This window comes from Oryzias latipes, chromosome 7, assembly GCF_053564925.1.
Source record: "Oryzias latipes strain Hd-rR chromosome 7, Olatipes_Hd-rR_3.1".
Classification (NCBI taxonomy): domain Eukaryota; kingdom Metazoa; phylum Chordata; class Actinopteri; order Beloniformes; family Adrianichthyidae; genus Oryzias; species Oryzias latipes.
This window is the reverse complement of record NC_136243.1, coordinates 31,640,122-31,654,350: the sequence shown is the minus strand read 5'-3', so window position 1 is coordinate 31,654,350 and position 14,229 is coordinate 31,640,122. Positions and strand designations below refer to the sequence as shown.

Sequence of the window (14,229 nt, the reverse complement as noted above, 5' to 3'; positions counted from 1 at the left end):
AAACCTAAAATATTAGTTTATTTTAGAGGAAACATTTTAGAGAAAAACAAAATAGTCATGTTATGGTCTCCATCAGTGAGGCGAACAAAACCTGTCCATTTATATTATTTTGAAAGGGGAAATGTTGATGTTTTAAGCTTCCTGCTGCTGAAACATGGCTCAGTCATGTTTTGGGTGAAGGTTTGGTCCAAAAAGGCTCCAGTCTAATGACCTCCTGTGCTGTTCAGGTCGCCTGGAAGGGGGATGAAGTTTGGCATTTGTAGGGGGGTCAACGATGCGGGGCTGTGAGGGAAAAAAAGCAGAAGTCATCAGAGAAAACAAAGCCCGTTGTTTGGGTGTTTGCGTTCACTGACAGCCCAACCTGACAGTACTGCCCTGAAATCCCAGGGCTGTGATGAAGATGTTGATGAGGACAGTGAAGAAGATGAAGATGGTGGCAGAGTTGTTCATTAACTCCAGTTTGGGGTGCTTCCTTTCATCATTCAGGTTGTACTTGGCTGCTGACACAAAGGCAAAGCACAACGAGCCCACATTCTTCTTTCTCTTTCGGCTTTTCCCATCAGGGGTCGCCACAGCGAATCATCCTTTTCCACCTCACTCTATCATGGACATCTTCTACCCTAACATTAGCCAACTTCATGTCCTCTGTTAAGACATCCATGTATCTCCTCTTTGGCCGTCCTCTTGCCCTCCGGCCAGGCAGCTCCATCTCCAACATCCTTCTACCAATATATCCACTATCCCTCCTCTGAACATGTCCAAACCATCTCAGTCTGGCTTCTCTGACTTTGTCGCTGACACAGGCAACATGAGCCGTCCCTCTGATGTACTCGTTCCTTATCCTGTCTAACCTGGTCACTCCTAAGGAGAACCTCAACATCTTCATCTCCGCTACCTCCATCTCAGCCTCTTGTCTGTGTCTCACTGCTACCGTCTCTAACCCATAGAGCAGAGCTGGTCTCACCACTGTCTTGTACACCTTTCCTTTGAGTCTTGCTGGCACTCTTCTGTCACACAACACTCCTGACACTTTCCTCCAACCGCTCCAACCTGCCTGCACACGCCTCTTCACCTCTTTTCCACAATCCCCATCACACTGAACTGTTGACCCCAAGTACTTAAACTCCTGCACCTTCTTCACCTCAGTCCCCTGTAACCTAACGCTTCTACCTTGATCCCTCTCGTTCAGACACATGTATTCTGTCTTACTACGACTGACCTTCATACCTCTTCTTTCCAGAGCAAACCTCCACCTCTCTAGCTGTTCCTCCACCTGCTCTCTACTCTCACTGCAAATTACAATGTCATCCGCAAACATCATTGTCCAGGGAGATTCCTGTCTTACCTCGTCTGTCAGCCTGTCCATCAGCATAGCAAACAAAAAAGGACTCAAAGCTGATCCTTGGTGTAGTCCCACTTCCACCTTGAACTCCTCTGTCTGACCTACAGCACATCTCACCACCGTCATACTTCTCTCATACATGTCCTGAACTACTCTGACATACTTTTCTGCCACTCCAGACGACCTCATACAGTACCACAGCTCCTCCCTCGGCACCCTGTCATACGCCTTCTCTAAATCTACGAACACACAATGCAGCTCCTTCTGACCTTCTCTGTACTTTTCCATCAACATTCTCAAAGCAAAAATGGCATCAGTGGTGCTCTTACGGGGCATGAAACCATACTGCTGCTCACATATCTCCACCTTCTTCCTAAGCCTGGCTTCCACTACTCTTTCCCACAGCTTCATTGTGTGGCTCATCAACTTTATTCCTCTATAGTTGCTGCAGTTCTGCGTGTCACCCTTGTTCTTAAAGATCGGGACCAGAACGCTTCTCCTCCATTCCTCAGGCATCTTCTCACTCTCTAAAATCCTATTGAACAACGAGCCCACATTCACTTTATGTAAACCTTTTGGCATCTTTGGCATGAGAGGTGGTTAAAATGCTGCCCCCTGGTGGCCGGTTGTATATGCAATAATTAGGATCCATTGACCATTTTACAACTAATCAGAAATTTGTCCAATAAAAAAATATCAATGATTTCTTTTTCTCTTGCTTATTACTTGGAGGAGAAATACACATAATTGAAGTTTTTACAATGTTTTCAAAATGTGTTCTAACATTTAGTTGAGCAGGCGGTTAAGGGATTAAATTACCAAGTTGAACAAAGCTGATATATACAGCACCTTTTTACAAGGAAAAATTTTAAATTGCTTTAAACGTCATAGACAAATAAAAAACAGGATAAAACAAGTTCCATCATAATTAAAACTCAAAATCATGAAACCTTGCCAACATTTACACACATAGTAGTAAATTTGAAATAAAACATAAGTCAAAAAGATCCTCAAAACCAGACTTCCAATACATTTATTCCTAGTCCTCTTTAACTCGAGTGGTTTGAAAGCTGTGCAGGTAAAATTCCTTTGATCTTAAAAGAGCCACTCCAATAAAAATTGTTTTTTAAGATGCTATTGTAGAATTTTTCTGATGATGGAGAATATTTAAAAAGAAAATTAAGCTCAGAGTTTCATTTCTGAGTATTTCTTCATTCGAATTGTTGTGAATCATGAGCAGATGAAAAAATGTTGTTGAAAGAAGCTTTTAGCGGTGACATAGTACAATTGGTGGGCCACAAGCTCCCTGCTTCGCTCCTTTCTGATACATCCATTTGTAGAGGAATAGATCCATGTACGTCTTGGTTTTCCTCGTCCAAGCTGGAATCTGGATCTTAACTGTACGGCTGGAAAGCTCCAACATTGCTCGGCATTTTTGTTGTACCAGTAATGATAGGTTGGGGATGTAAGGGGCTGTGTGCTAGGGGGAAGAAAGTTTAAACAAAGGGATGATGGGAAATGTAGGCAGGCTTGCTCTGCACAAATGGTCCCGCCCACAGCCTTTGTTTATCAGAATATTACATAGGGAAGCAAGCCATCCGTGTTTATGAATGACTCATCAGGTGAATTATTTCGTGGAAAGTAAACATTCATTTTCTTACCTGTGTCAGGTCACGGGCTTCATACAAATTAGACGGATCGTTTTCGTAACATTAAACCATTTTATACTAGACTGAATGGGAACTTAATTCCCTTTTCTCGGTTCCTAAATTGAACACAAACCAGAAAGTACCAAAACTTGTTCCTCTGACGACCACTGGAGGCTAATGTCAACGGTGAGCAATTTCCTATTTCCGTTTAACAAGTCTAATAAGTCAAGAATGTTTTCATGCATTTTGCTTAAATTGGTATTTGTAAATACTCCAGGTAGAGGGTTTTTTAAATCGTTATTTTGACTTTTTTTTTTAATTGTGCATTGATTGGGTGCTGCACCTTTGCCTGACAGTGACTGGGATAGGCCCGATCAGCCTCATGACCTCTGGGTTGGGTTTAGAAAATTGAAGGACTTTGATTGACAGTTGAGTGGGTCCCATTGGGAGCACTTTCAGGTTTCTTTGTCTGACCAATCCCTTATTGTCAAAGCATTTTCAGGTGGGCGGGGTTGATAAAGTCAATAAAGTAAACCTGTTTCAGAATGCTGAAGCTGATTCCAGAGATTACCTGTCCCGAACGAAAATGTCTGATTCACTCAATGTGCAGATCGAGCAGAGATCTTAAACTAGCTTTTGGTCTTTAAACAGAAAAGTGTGAGTGACTTGCCTATGAAAACAAGCAAGAGCCCCACTACGACCTGTAGGGTTATGGACAGGGCCAGCAGCACAATTAGGGGGATGTAGAAGCGGTACTGTGGTCCCACATATAGGATGGTCTTCAGCTGGGACGAGTTAGCCATCAGCAGAGCCACATCCAACATGCTCTGAGCTGCACTCTTCTTTGTGGCATATATGTTGAAGTCCATGCGTTTAGGTGATCTGGCCTATGAAAGCAGAGAAGAGGTGGACAGGAGACAAAAACCTGTAAGAAAAGTCAACCTTCTTGCCGTTCTTTAAGTCTCATTGTTGTCTTTGCATTTGTCGCTTGGTTTCTTCAAATCTAGACTTGCAAAATTATTTCTGTAATGTAAACTGAGAGGGGAGAGGTGAGTCATCTGTGTCAAATGACTCATCGTGTTTATCTGCAGCTTGGGAAACACGCCTAAAACATGAATAACACACATGTATGAAAAGGCGCATTCCTGTCCATACATGCCGTTGTTTAGCAACTCAATTCTTCAGAGAGGAAAATACCTGTAGATCATGTTACTTATGGAAAAATGTCCCCGCTCTTATTGAAAGAATATGTTGAATTGTTCCTCTTGCAAACATGTGTTCAGAGTTGTTTTATTTATTTTTTTGCAACCAAGATTTATTTCCTGATACGTTTTTCCTATCACTAACTAATCATGAAAATTAGTTAGTTTTTTCCTTAAAATTCCTGATTGGAATTTCTTCCTTTTAACTGGACACTTATGTCATCACTGCCATCTTAGCTCAATGGCCTTGTGAAGGAGTGTCCACCCTTAGACTGTAGGGTCATTAGGTCAAATTTACAGTTGAGTCAAACCAATGCTGCTTGATTGGTGAGTTTAACACTAAACAACATAAAGATCACTTCAGTCATTGGCCAGGGATTATGAGTGCGGGGCAAAGCAACAAGAGAAAGACTGATGGAAGTGCTACACTTTGCAGTCCTTGTCGGGATAAACTTCATATCTCGCTGACCAATTTTGAACATCTGTCTCAACGTCAGGTATAACACTTTTTACTTTGTAATTGCGGAATCATGCTGCAAGGCTTAGGAGACGATGGCCATGAGGGTACACTGATAAGTGTTTATCAGATATTATATTTCCATTTCCCGACAATATCGATTGTTTGGAAAACAGTGTGAGAACCAATGTGTATCACTTTAAAAGTTGTTTTAATGAGCCTGCATTCATCCAACTGTGTCTCATCTTCATGTTTGGTTCTTCCTGCTATGTTTACATCCTGTAACCCCCGACTATAGTGGCCTTTTTGATTCAGTTGTTCCGGTCCGAGCAGAGCTCATTCAGACTGAGGAACCTCAGCGAATCGAAGCTTAGTCTGATTGGCAACAAACCGAGGCCACTTTGAAAGATGGTCCTGGACCAGGGTCTGTTTGGGTGTATTCAGACTAAAAATTTAAGTAAACCAAATGTCTCCAGGCTGCAATGAATACACCCTTAGTTATGATTGAGGCAGCAGAAAACAAAGCAGGGTGGAGACAAATACAGAAAGGCTGCCAGATACATTGTTGGTAATTATCATTATACAGTACATGTATGTACTAATCTGACATGTTTTTGAAGTCTTAAGCAAACAAAACACCTATACACTCCACAAAACAAGTTTTTAAAAAATTAAATGGTTTTAAAAAAGAGACTACCTATTTTATATGTCACAGTGAGCACCTAAAGTTTGTATTCTTGATAAGACAATGTTATCTAGTCTCCACTCAACCACACTTTATCACTTTCTATTGGTTTGACCAAATTTAGCTGATTCTCTTTAACGTCACTTTTCAGTTGATTGTAATCCTATGAAAACACTTTTTAAAGTTTCTAAAGACCAGAAAGTCTTTGGACATGTTTTGTCAGGTACGTTTGATTATGTCACCCTGTGGTGTACAGCTGGATCATTCAGCTGGAGAATACATTTCTCTGCAATCAAATAAAAACAAACACATTTACAGACCTTATGGCTTCCTTCTGGAGACAATCAGAGAAAACACAAATAACATTTCTGTTAACATCAGTTCGAGTCCAAGTGCAGCAGGTCGACAAAATAGTGACAGATTTAGCCAAGAATGTCCATGAGGATACACAGACCTCAAGCTTGTTTGCTATATCTATAAGGAGCATGTTTGTGTACGCTGTGTTCCTCACCTGGACGCCTTCTGTCTCTTTCAGAGGCATTCCCTCTCCGTTCAGCTCGATTAGTGCAGCCATCCTTTTCTTCCACGAGCTCTCAGGAAACTAAGACTTCCACAAAGTTGCACAGCTCCTTACATACGAGGGCGTGGCCACCACTTACCTGTCTGACAGCTATTCTTGCTCCTAACTTCAGTCATTTCACACATTTCAGATTTCTCCTTCATCCAAATAAAATAGTGTGTGATGTCAGTTTGTCTAACCAATCATGACACATTTTTTAATGATGGTTAAAACATCAAAGGTAATAGATGAGTTCAAATGCCTGACAGGGAGCCCTTCCACAGGACCTGAAAGCAAGTATGAAGCAATTTTGGAAATAGCCCACCTTTGTTTATTGCCAGCCAAGGGAACTGTCGCTATATAAAGAAATGGGTTTAGATTATGTTTTTGTCTATGTTACAGGAATACAATCAGTGGCAATACTGTAACCGGAAAATGTCGCATGCATCAAAAGTTTTGTTGTAGAAAGAAATGTCAGTGGACTATTTTCTATGATCACTTCAAAACACTTGTTGTTTGTTAAAGATCCACTCCAATAAAAGTTGTCTTTGGTGTTTTTAACTGTGTTAAATTTTTCTCAAGAGAGAGAACATACACTCACTGGCCACTGTTTTAGGCACACCTCTCCTGGTCGTTAACCAGGAGAGGGAAGAAAGAGGACTGAAGTGACTTTGTATGTGGCATGGTTGTCGGTGCAGACAGGCTGGTCTGAGTGTTTCTGAAACTGTTGTACTGAGCATCTTTGGGATGTGGTGGAACTGGAGATTGGCATCATGGATCTGCAGCTTTACCGCCACCTACAGGATAATAGTCACGCCTGAAGATTTTCAGTCGGGGTTCAGAGGACCCATCCTGTTTATGCTCTACATGCTACCCTCGGGAGACATAATCAGGAAACACACCATTCATTTTCACTGTTATGCGGACGATACACAGTTGTATTTATCCATTAAACCCGACCAGACTAACCATATAGAGAAACTGAATGCCTGCATCAGAGACATCAGAGACATCAAGACCTGGATGACAATTAATTACCTCCTCCTGAACCCCAAAGAAACTGAGGTAATCATCCCTTGTGCTATCCTAGGCACTTTAACATTGGGAGTTGGGTCATCTAGACCCACTAGACCGTGCACTGAACCTTTTTTCTTCAATGATTTGTGTTTTTCACTGGTGTCCATGAATTACATGAAATCCTCTCCACCTTTATCCACCTTTGTTATGGTAGGGATAACACGTCAATGTAAGGGTGGGGTCATAGGATAGCACAATGGTTAAACTAGGTCCTAAAAACCTCAGAGATGATCTGTCTGATCAGATAGTCTCCCTGGATGGCGTAAGTTTGGCCTCCAATTCTACGGTTAGAAACCTTGGGGTTTAATTTGACCAGGATTAATCATTTTAATGCTCACATATCTCGGGCGTGTAGAACTACCTTTTCACCTGCGGAATTTTGCTAGGATCAGAAATATACAGTACTTTCTAAAAGTGATGCTGAAAAACTCATCCATGTGTTTGTTACATTTGGGCTGGATTACTGCAACTCTTTGTTAGCAGCATGTCCTAAGAGTTCCTTAAGAATTCTCCAGCTTGTTCAGAACGCAGCATTGAGATTGTTAGCAGGAACTAACAGAAGAGATCACATCACTCGTGTGTTGGCTTCACTTCGCTGGCTCCCAGTTGATTCTAGAATCAAGTTCAAAATCCTGCTGCTTCCCTATAAGGCCTTACATGGTGTGGCCCCATCCTATATCAAGGACCTCATGGTGCCTTACCAGCCAAACAGAACACTTAACTCACAAAATGCAGGTCTGCTTGTGGTTCCTAGAATTTGTAAAGGCACAGTTGGAGGTAGAGCGTTTAGTTATCAAGCTCCTGTTTTATGGAATAAACTCTCAGTTCATGTAAGAGAGGCCGACACAGTTTTACATTCAAAGTTAGGCTTAAAACATTTCTTTTGGGACAGGCTTATTATCAGAGTTAGTATTCAGAGATCATTTACCTTACTATTAACATGTTTAAATTAAACTTAACAATAAGAATTACGGTAGTTGTTAGTAGGCTGCTAGAAGTTTGAAGCTAGGGAAAGTGTGGGGGAATAGGGTTCTGTCCTCTATTTTCATCTACTTCTACTCTCCTAGTCTCCTCTATTCTTGATCATTATTTATCATTTAGTTCTCCATGCCTCTGTTAGGTGCAGTGCCATTCATGTACTGTCCCTCTTTCCAGATTCCACTTGGCTCATCCGTGCTCAAGTACCTGACCGTGCACCTTGTCTCTGGCTTGCCTCTACTACTGCTCCTACACTTGGCCTGACCCTTGGCTCGTCTCGCGCCCCAAGCTGTCCCCCAACTCCATAGATGAAGCTCATCTGCTGGTTTAGTTAAACATGTAATTGTAGAGTGAGATAAGCTAATTCTTCTCTATGAGTTCTGGTACATCGGCTGTCCAGGGTTGTCCCAGGGCAGGGATGCCCAGTTTATTTTTGTCTGTTTAGTTAGTTTAGTTTAAAAAATATTATTGAATTCTTTGTATTCATGGTCCTTCTGATATGATGTTTTCTTTACAATGACCGGTACAAAGCCCATTGAGACGACTGTCGCTGTGATTTTGGGCTATACAAATAAAATTGAATTCAATTGAAAACATCAAAGTTTTCTTTTCTTCTTTTTTATTATTTTAACATTTTTTCTGCAGACTTTTTACAACTTTTAAAGCCTTTTTGTTTACTCTGGCTGCATTTTTTGTTCCTTTTTTAACCTTTTATCTGAATCTTATTTTGTTTTTATTGTTTTGCCTCTTGCTTAAATGACAATAAATCACTGCAGTGTTTTTTGCATTTGCATCTTTTTTGGAGGTTTGTCTAGAACAAATAAAACAAAAATGTTTCCACATCTTTAATTATCTCTTTAAAACGCATAAAATAATATTCAGAAAATTGATTCTGCAACAACAGTTTTTTAAGCGCTTGGCCAAAAAGTGAATCATGTCAGAATATTGGGATTTTAGAGATTTTCTGCACATTGAATAAAACTGTAAAACCTCTGAATTTGTGGTTTAAACAACATTTATTCTCGTCCTGAGTGCATTTATAAAACAAATATTGAAGCTCAAACCTTCGTCCATCTGCTGAAACATGAATCAGTCAGATTTTGGTGAAGGTTTGATCCAAAATAATAATAATAATCCATTTTATTTTAAATCACCTTTTAAAAAAAATAAAAACACAGCACATAGTAAAAGCAATCACTAACATATATATATTAAAATCCCAATAAAACCAGCTGAAAGAAAATGAACAGTGAAATCACAGAGAAAAAAGCAGATTTTAACAGATTTTTGAGTTTGGATTAGAAGGTTGGGAGAGTCAACGTGACATGACATCAGGAGAGAGAGAATACTTTGGGAGCCAAGCATTGAATAACCAAAAAGTCCGGTTTGGGTAAAGTAAGGCTATCAAACAGATCTGTGAGGTCAAAATCTGTTCATAAATATTAGTCTGGAAAAGGACGTTTTTCAGCTCAAGCTTTGGTGCTGCTGCTTGAACATGGATCAGTCAGGGCTGGATGAAGATCGGGTCCAAAAAGGCTCTAAGGTGTATCGGTTCAGGTCACCTGAACGGAAGATGAGGTTTGGTCCAGGTAATTGTGTTATGATAGATGGTATGAAGCTGTACAAAAAGCAGAAGTGTTTTTTGTTGAGTGAGAACCCACCCGCTGTCGTTCTGAAATCCAAGTGCTGTGATGAAGATGTTGACAACGACAGTGAGGAAGACAAAGATGGTTGCAGCGTTGTTCATACGGTCCAGTTTGACATGCTTTCCATCGATGTTTAGATTAGACTTGGCTGTTGACACAAAGGCAAACACAACAAGACCACATTCACTTTATGAAGACCAAACAGCATTTAGCTTCAGTAAGGAAGATGTGATGAGAATTCTGGCAATAGCGACCTCTGATGGCCGTTGTCATGTGCAGCAACTGGGGTCCGTAACAACTTGAAAAAGAAATTTTTTTTTTTTTACATTGCATATCGCCTTGGATGAGATGAGTAGGACCCGCTGCTAACAAAGAGTTGCAGTAATCCAGCCCAAATGTAACAAACACATGGATGATTTTTTCAAAATGTGCTCTACGATTTGACTGTTCTGGAATTCAAAGGTTTAAGTAACTAAGTAAACTAAAGCCAATGAATGCAGCACGTTTGTGAAGAGAGGATTCACAGAGAAATCTACTTCACCTTTAAGATAAAATAAGCAGGTGGATTTCTCTGTGAATCCTCTCTTCACAAACTGATCAGTTTAGAAAAAAAGCTTTGACTCTTTCATTACAAAAACCCTCCATTCTTGAACCTAATCCCTAATGTTCTGCTTTTTAGAGGATCAAAGAAGGGCGGGTGAGGTGATGGGATTTTTCAGGTTTTGTAATGGACATTTTTATGCTTTAAACTGGTTTAAATTAAAGTTGAACATTACAAACTTTTGTCCTCTAAGACAAATCCAGAAAAAAAAAATCTCCTTTTCTTGCAAAACAGCTTAGTGAATAAAAAGTAAACAGAGCATGGAAGGTCACTAACAGCCTTTTATTGATTGTCTACTTTTTTCCCTCAACTGTCATAAGCAATAATTTCTCAGCGAGGAAAATCAATATGTACATGTATCAATATGTATCAAAGCTGTCAGGTTTCCATTTTTAATTCACTGAATAAGCAGCTTAAGCAGAGAGAAACAAGCATTTCTGTGATGTTTAATGTGTGAGTGACTTGCCTATGAAGATAAGCAAGAGCCCAACTACAACCTGTAGGGTTATGGAAATGGCCAGCAGCACAATTAGGGGGATGTAGAAGTTGAACTTCGGTCCCGCAGACAGGATGATCTTCAGCTGGAACGAGTTAGCCATCAGCAGAGCCACATCCAACATGCTCTGAGCTGCACTCTTCTTTGTAGCATATATGTTAAAGTCAAGGTTACTGCAAGGTGGGTTCTGTGAAGATGGACCCTGTGAAGAGGAGGAGTAAGTGTGTCAAAAAATCATCCCTCTTGTTCCTCTTAAGTCTCTGTTTTTTTTTCTAGCATGTTTTTTTTTTCATCAAAACGAAACTTGAAAATTATTTCAGCAATTTCATCTGAAACAGGAGAGGCGAGAATCATTTGTGTCAAATGACTCATCATGACTTAACCTGCCATTGGTGTCTTCAAAGTGAGACACATTTTTTATTCTGGATTGTTACCAGGAACAAGAAAGTCATATGTGTCGAAGGGCTCATCAAGACTCAACGTTTGTCTGCAGCTCATAAAACACGTATCAAACATGAACAACACATGTGAAAAGGAGCATTCCTGTTATGAAATGTAATAAAAAGTTCTGAACAAAATATATATATATATTTTGTTTAAACTTGGTCTGTCCAACAGTTAAGCAAACAGATGAGAGCTGAAAGCCTTTTGTGTTGGAAATATTTTACTTTTATGAATCTTATGATACACCAGATGTACCGGTATACTTAAATAAACCCCTTTTATAATTTCAGCTAAACTTTATTCATGTTAATTATATTTGTAAATATTTTTTGTTGGACCGGACAGAAAAGAAAAGGAGGAAAGAACAGAGAGGGATGACAGATAAGGGGGGGGGGGGGGTGAAGGGTGATTACAGTAGCGAGGGTAAGATCATGAAGCTTTAGAAAGCAACAACTTCCTGGAGCTTTATAATCACAACTGACAGGTTAAGATGCATGAAAAATCTAAAATGGGTGGGGGGGGACTCCATTCTTCAGAGTGGAAACTACCTTTAGATCATGTTAAATATATAAAAAAATGAATCCTGGATCTTATTCCACAAACATTTAAATGGAATCTGTTAAACTGTTCCACTTTCAAATATGTTAAGATCATTTTTGTAACCAAGATTTGTTTATAATGCATCTAAATTAAGGTTTCCAATGACTAATTGATCATGAAAACCAGGGGGAAGTTTTTTCCTTTAAAATTCCCTTTAAGTAGAAAAATCAAAGGATGCATGGTGGTGTAGTGAATCTTGTCTCACAGCAAGAAGTTCCTGATTCAAATCCCAGCTGGTTCTTTCTGGGGTTTGCAAAGTCTCTTTGTAGGTTTTTTACAGGCGCTCCGGTTTCCTCCTACAGCCCAAATATATGCTTCACGGATTCACTGGTTATTGTCCCTAACAGGACAGGCTCTGGTAGCCTCATGACCCCGACAGGGTTAAGAAAATGGATGGATAGAAAAAAGATGTCAATACATGTGATCTGTCATGACACCAAACAGTAAATTGTTTGCTGTGTAATTTAAACTATTTCCCTCCAAAAAGAAACCAAACTGTAAATTGTCTATGAAGACTCTCATTCATTCAGGTTAATTCCATCATAGTAGTAGCTTTAAAAGTTGTCATCTGGACTGGGTTTTTAAAGTTGAAGACGTTTCACCTCTCACCCAAAAGGTGTTGTCCTTAAATCACAGCCTTTAAACCTACTACTATGATCAAACAATTCTACCGTGGAGAGATAATACTCATAGTGAAACTGCTTAGGTATGTGCCCCACAGGAAGCAACGCCAGAGGGAGAAAAATATACTCCACAAAAAAAAGAAGACATGAGAATTTCTTTACTGAATTTACCAACATTACAGTTTGCATTTGAACCCTAGCGTTGGTGATCTTGGTGTTTAGATGTAGTCTAGTCTCCACTCATCCACACTTTATCACATTCTACTGTTTGTCATAACTCAGCTGATTCTCCCTTGTAAGTCACTGTTCAGATAATCTCTTAAAACAATGGAGGTAACTAAGAAAACTTGTAAACATTTCTGTAAACAAATCTGGAAATCTCCTGTCCGTCTGATATTTTGGATTTTGTCACCCTGTGGTGAACAGATGGATCTTTCATGCATGTGTTTCAGAGAGTTTGTTCCTGTGCATGTAGATAAAAACAAACACATTTACAGACCAAATAAATCCCATAGTGATACAATCAGAGAAAATACATGTATATTTCATTTTAAAATATTTTCTATTAATGAAGTGCAGCAGGTCAACTAAGCAGTTCCTGATTGAACATTTGATAGATTTGGACTTCATAAAGCCAAAAATATCTCTGAAGATGATCAGTCCTCATGTATGTTGACTGTATTTGTCTCTAAAGAGCATTTGTATGAATGCTGGTCCTCACCTGGAGATTAGGTGGCTGTCGCTCCATCTCTCTGTCTCTCCGTCCGTCTCCGTTCCCAGACATGCTTTTCTTCCACGAGCTCTCAGGAAACTTGGACTTCCACAAAGTCACAAAGCTCCTTACAGGTGAGGGTGTGGCCACTACTTACCTGTCTGACAGCTATTTTTCCTCCTCCTCTCTTGATGTCTTTCGCTTTCCCCTCAGGGGTCGCTGCAGCAAATCAGTTTCCCCCATCTAACCCTGCCTTCAGCATCTGTCTTCACGTTGTCCTCACTGCATCCATAAACCTCCTCTTTGGTCTGTCTCTAGACCTTTTGCTGGGAGCTCTAGACTCAGACATATTTTATTTTCGTTTTTAAATATACAAAATCACAGATATAAAATCACAGACAAGCAAAACAAACAGTTCAGGTGCTCTTTAGACCATTACAAAACAGAATGAATGAAAAAATACAAGTAAATAAATAATTGCCAGTTACATTCTATTCAATATTTATTTACAGGCTGTCCAAATAGGACATAAAGAGAAGACAGAAATATGCAGTCTCAATACAGAGCTAAATAATTTGGACTTTCTGTAAGTGATTTGGAAATGGTGTCCAGAGTTTATTGTGAACATTGACTGAGGCAGTCCTGACGTGGCGAATTTTTTCCATGTGGATGAGAGATAGCATGTCAGTGAGCCACTCTGTAAAATAGGGAGAGGCCGTAGATTTCCACTCTCGCAAAATTTGTCTATTTGCAGTCATCAACCCAAGTTCTAGTGGCTGCTGCACTACAGTCGGGATATTTCTTGTAGGTATGCAGCCAAAAATGCCAAGCTCTGCATTGGGTGTAATAGAGCAACCACAAGCTTTGGAATACCAGTCAAATATTCTGTTCCAAAAGCCAGCCAATGAGGGAAAGAAAAAGACCAAAAAGCATGAGCCAATGTGCCTTCAGATATTTTACATTTATCACAAATGGGAGTAATTGAAGGATATATTTTGTGCAAACGTACTTTGGAGTAGTGGAGCCGATGGATGATTTTAAATGGTATCAGTTGGTGTCTGCTGTTAATAAAGCAACAGTGAATCTTGGATAAACACTTTTCCCACATTGATTCTGATATTTCTATGCCCAACTCTTCGCTCCAAGCATCTTTCATTT

General features: G+C 39.8%; 1 protein-coding gene across 2 annotated transcripts; it reads right to left on the bottom strand.

The window, feature by feature from the left end:
* LOC101161240 (ninjurin-1) lies at nt 1–6,474 on the bottom strand. 2 transcript variants are annotated; one of them, XM_020704442.3, is made up of 4 exons: nt 5,847–6,474; nt 3,662–3,878; nt 362–497; nt 1–282 (listed from the first exon to the last, which is right to left on the bottom strand). In XM_020704442.3, exons 1-4 carry the CDS (start codon nt 5,907–5,909, stop codon nt 204–206), a joined length of 495 nt encoding a protein of 164 aa, XP_020560101.2. In that variant the 5' UTR covers nt 5,910–6,474; the 3' UTR covers nt 1–203. The 2 variants fall into 2 exon arrangements, 1 of the variants encoding a protein (XP_020560101.2); XR_013657246.1 differs by lacking the exons at nt 3,662–3,878; nt 5,847–6,474 and having other exon boundaries at nt 362–3,621.
* Nucleotides 6,475–14,229: the final 7,755 nt, after the last annotated feature.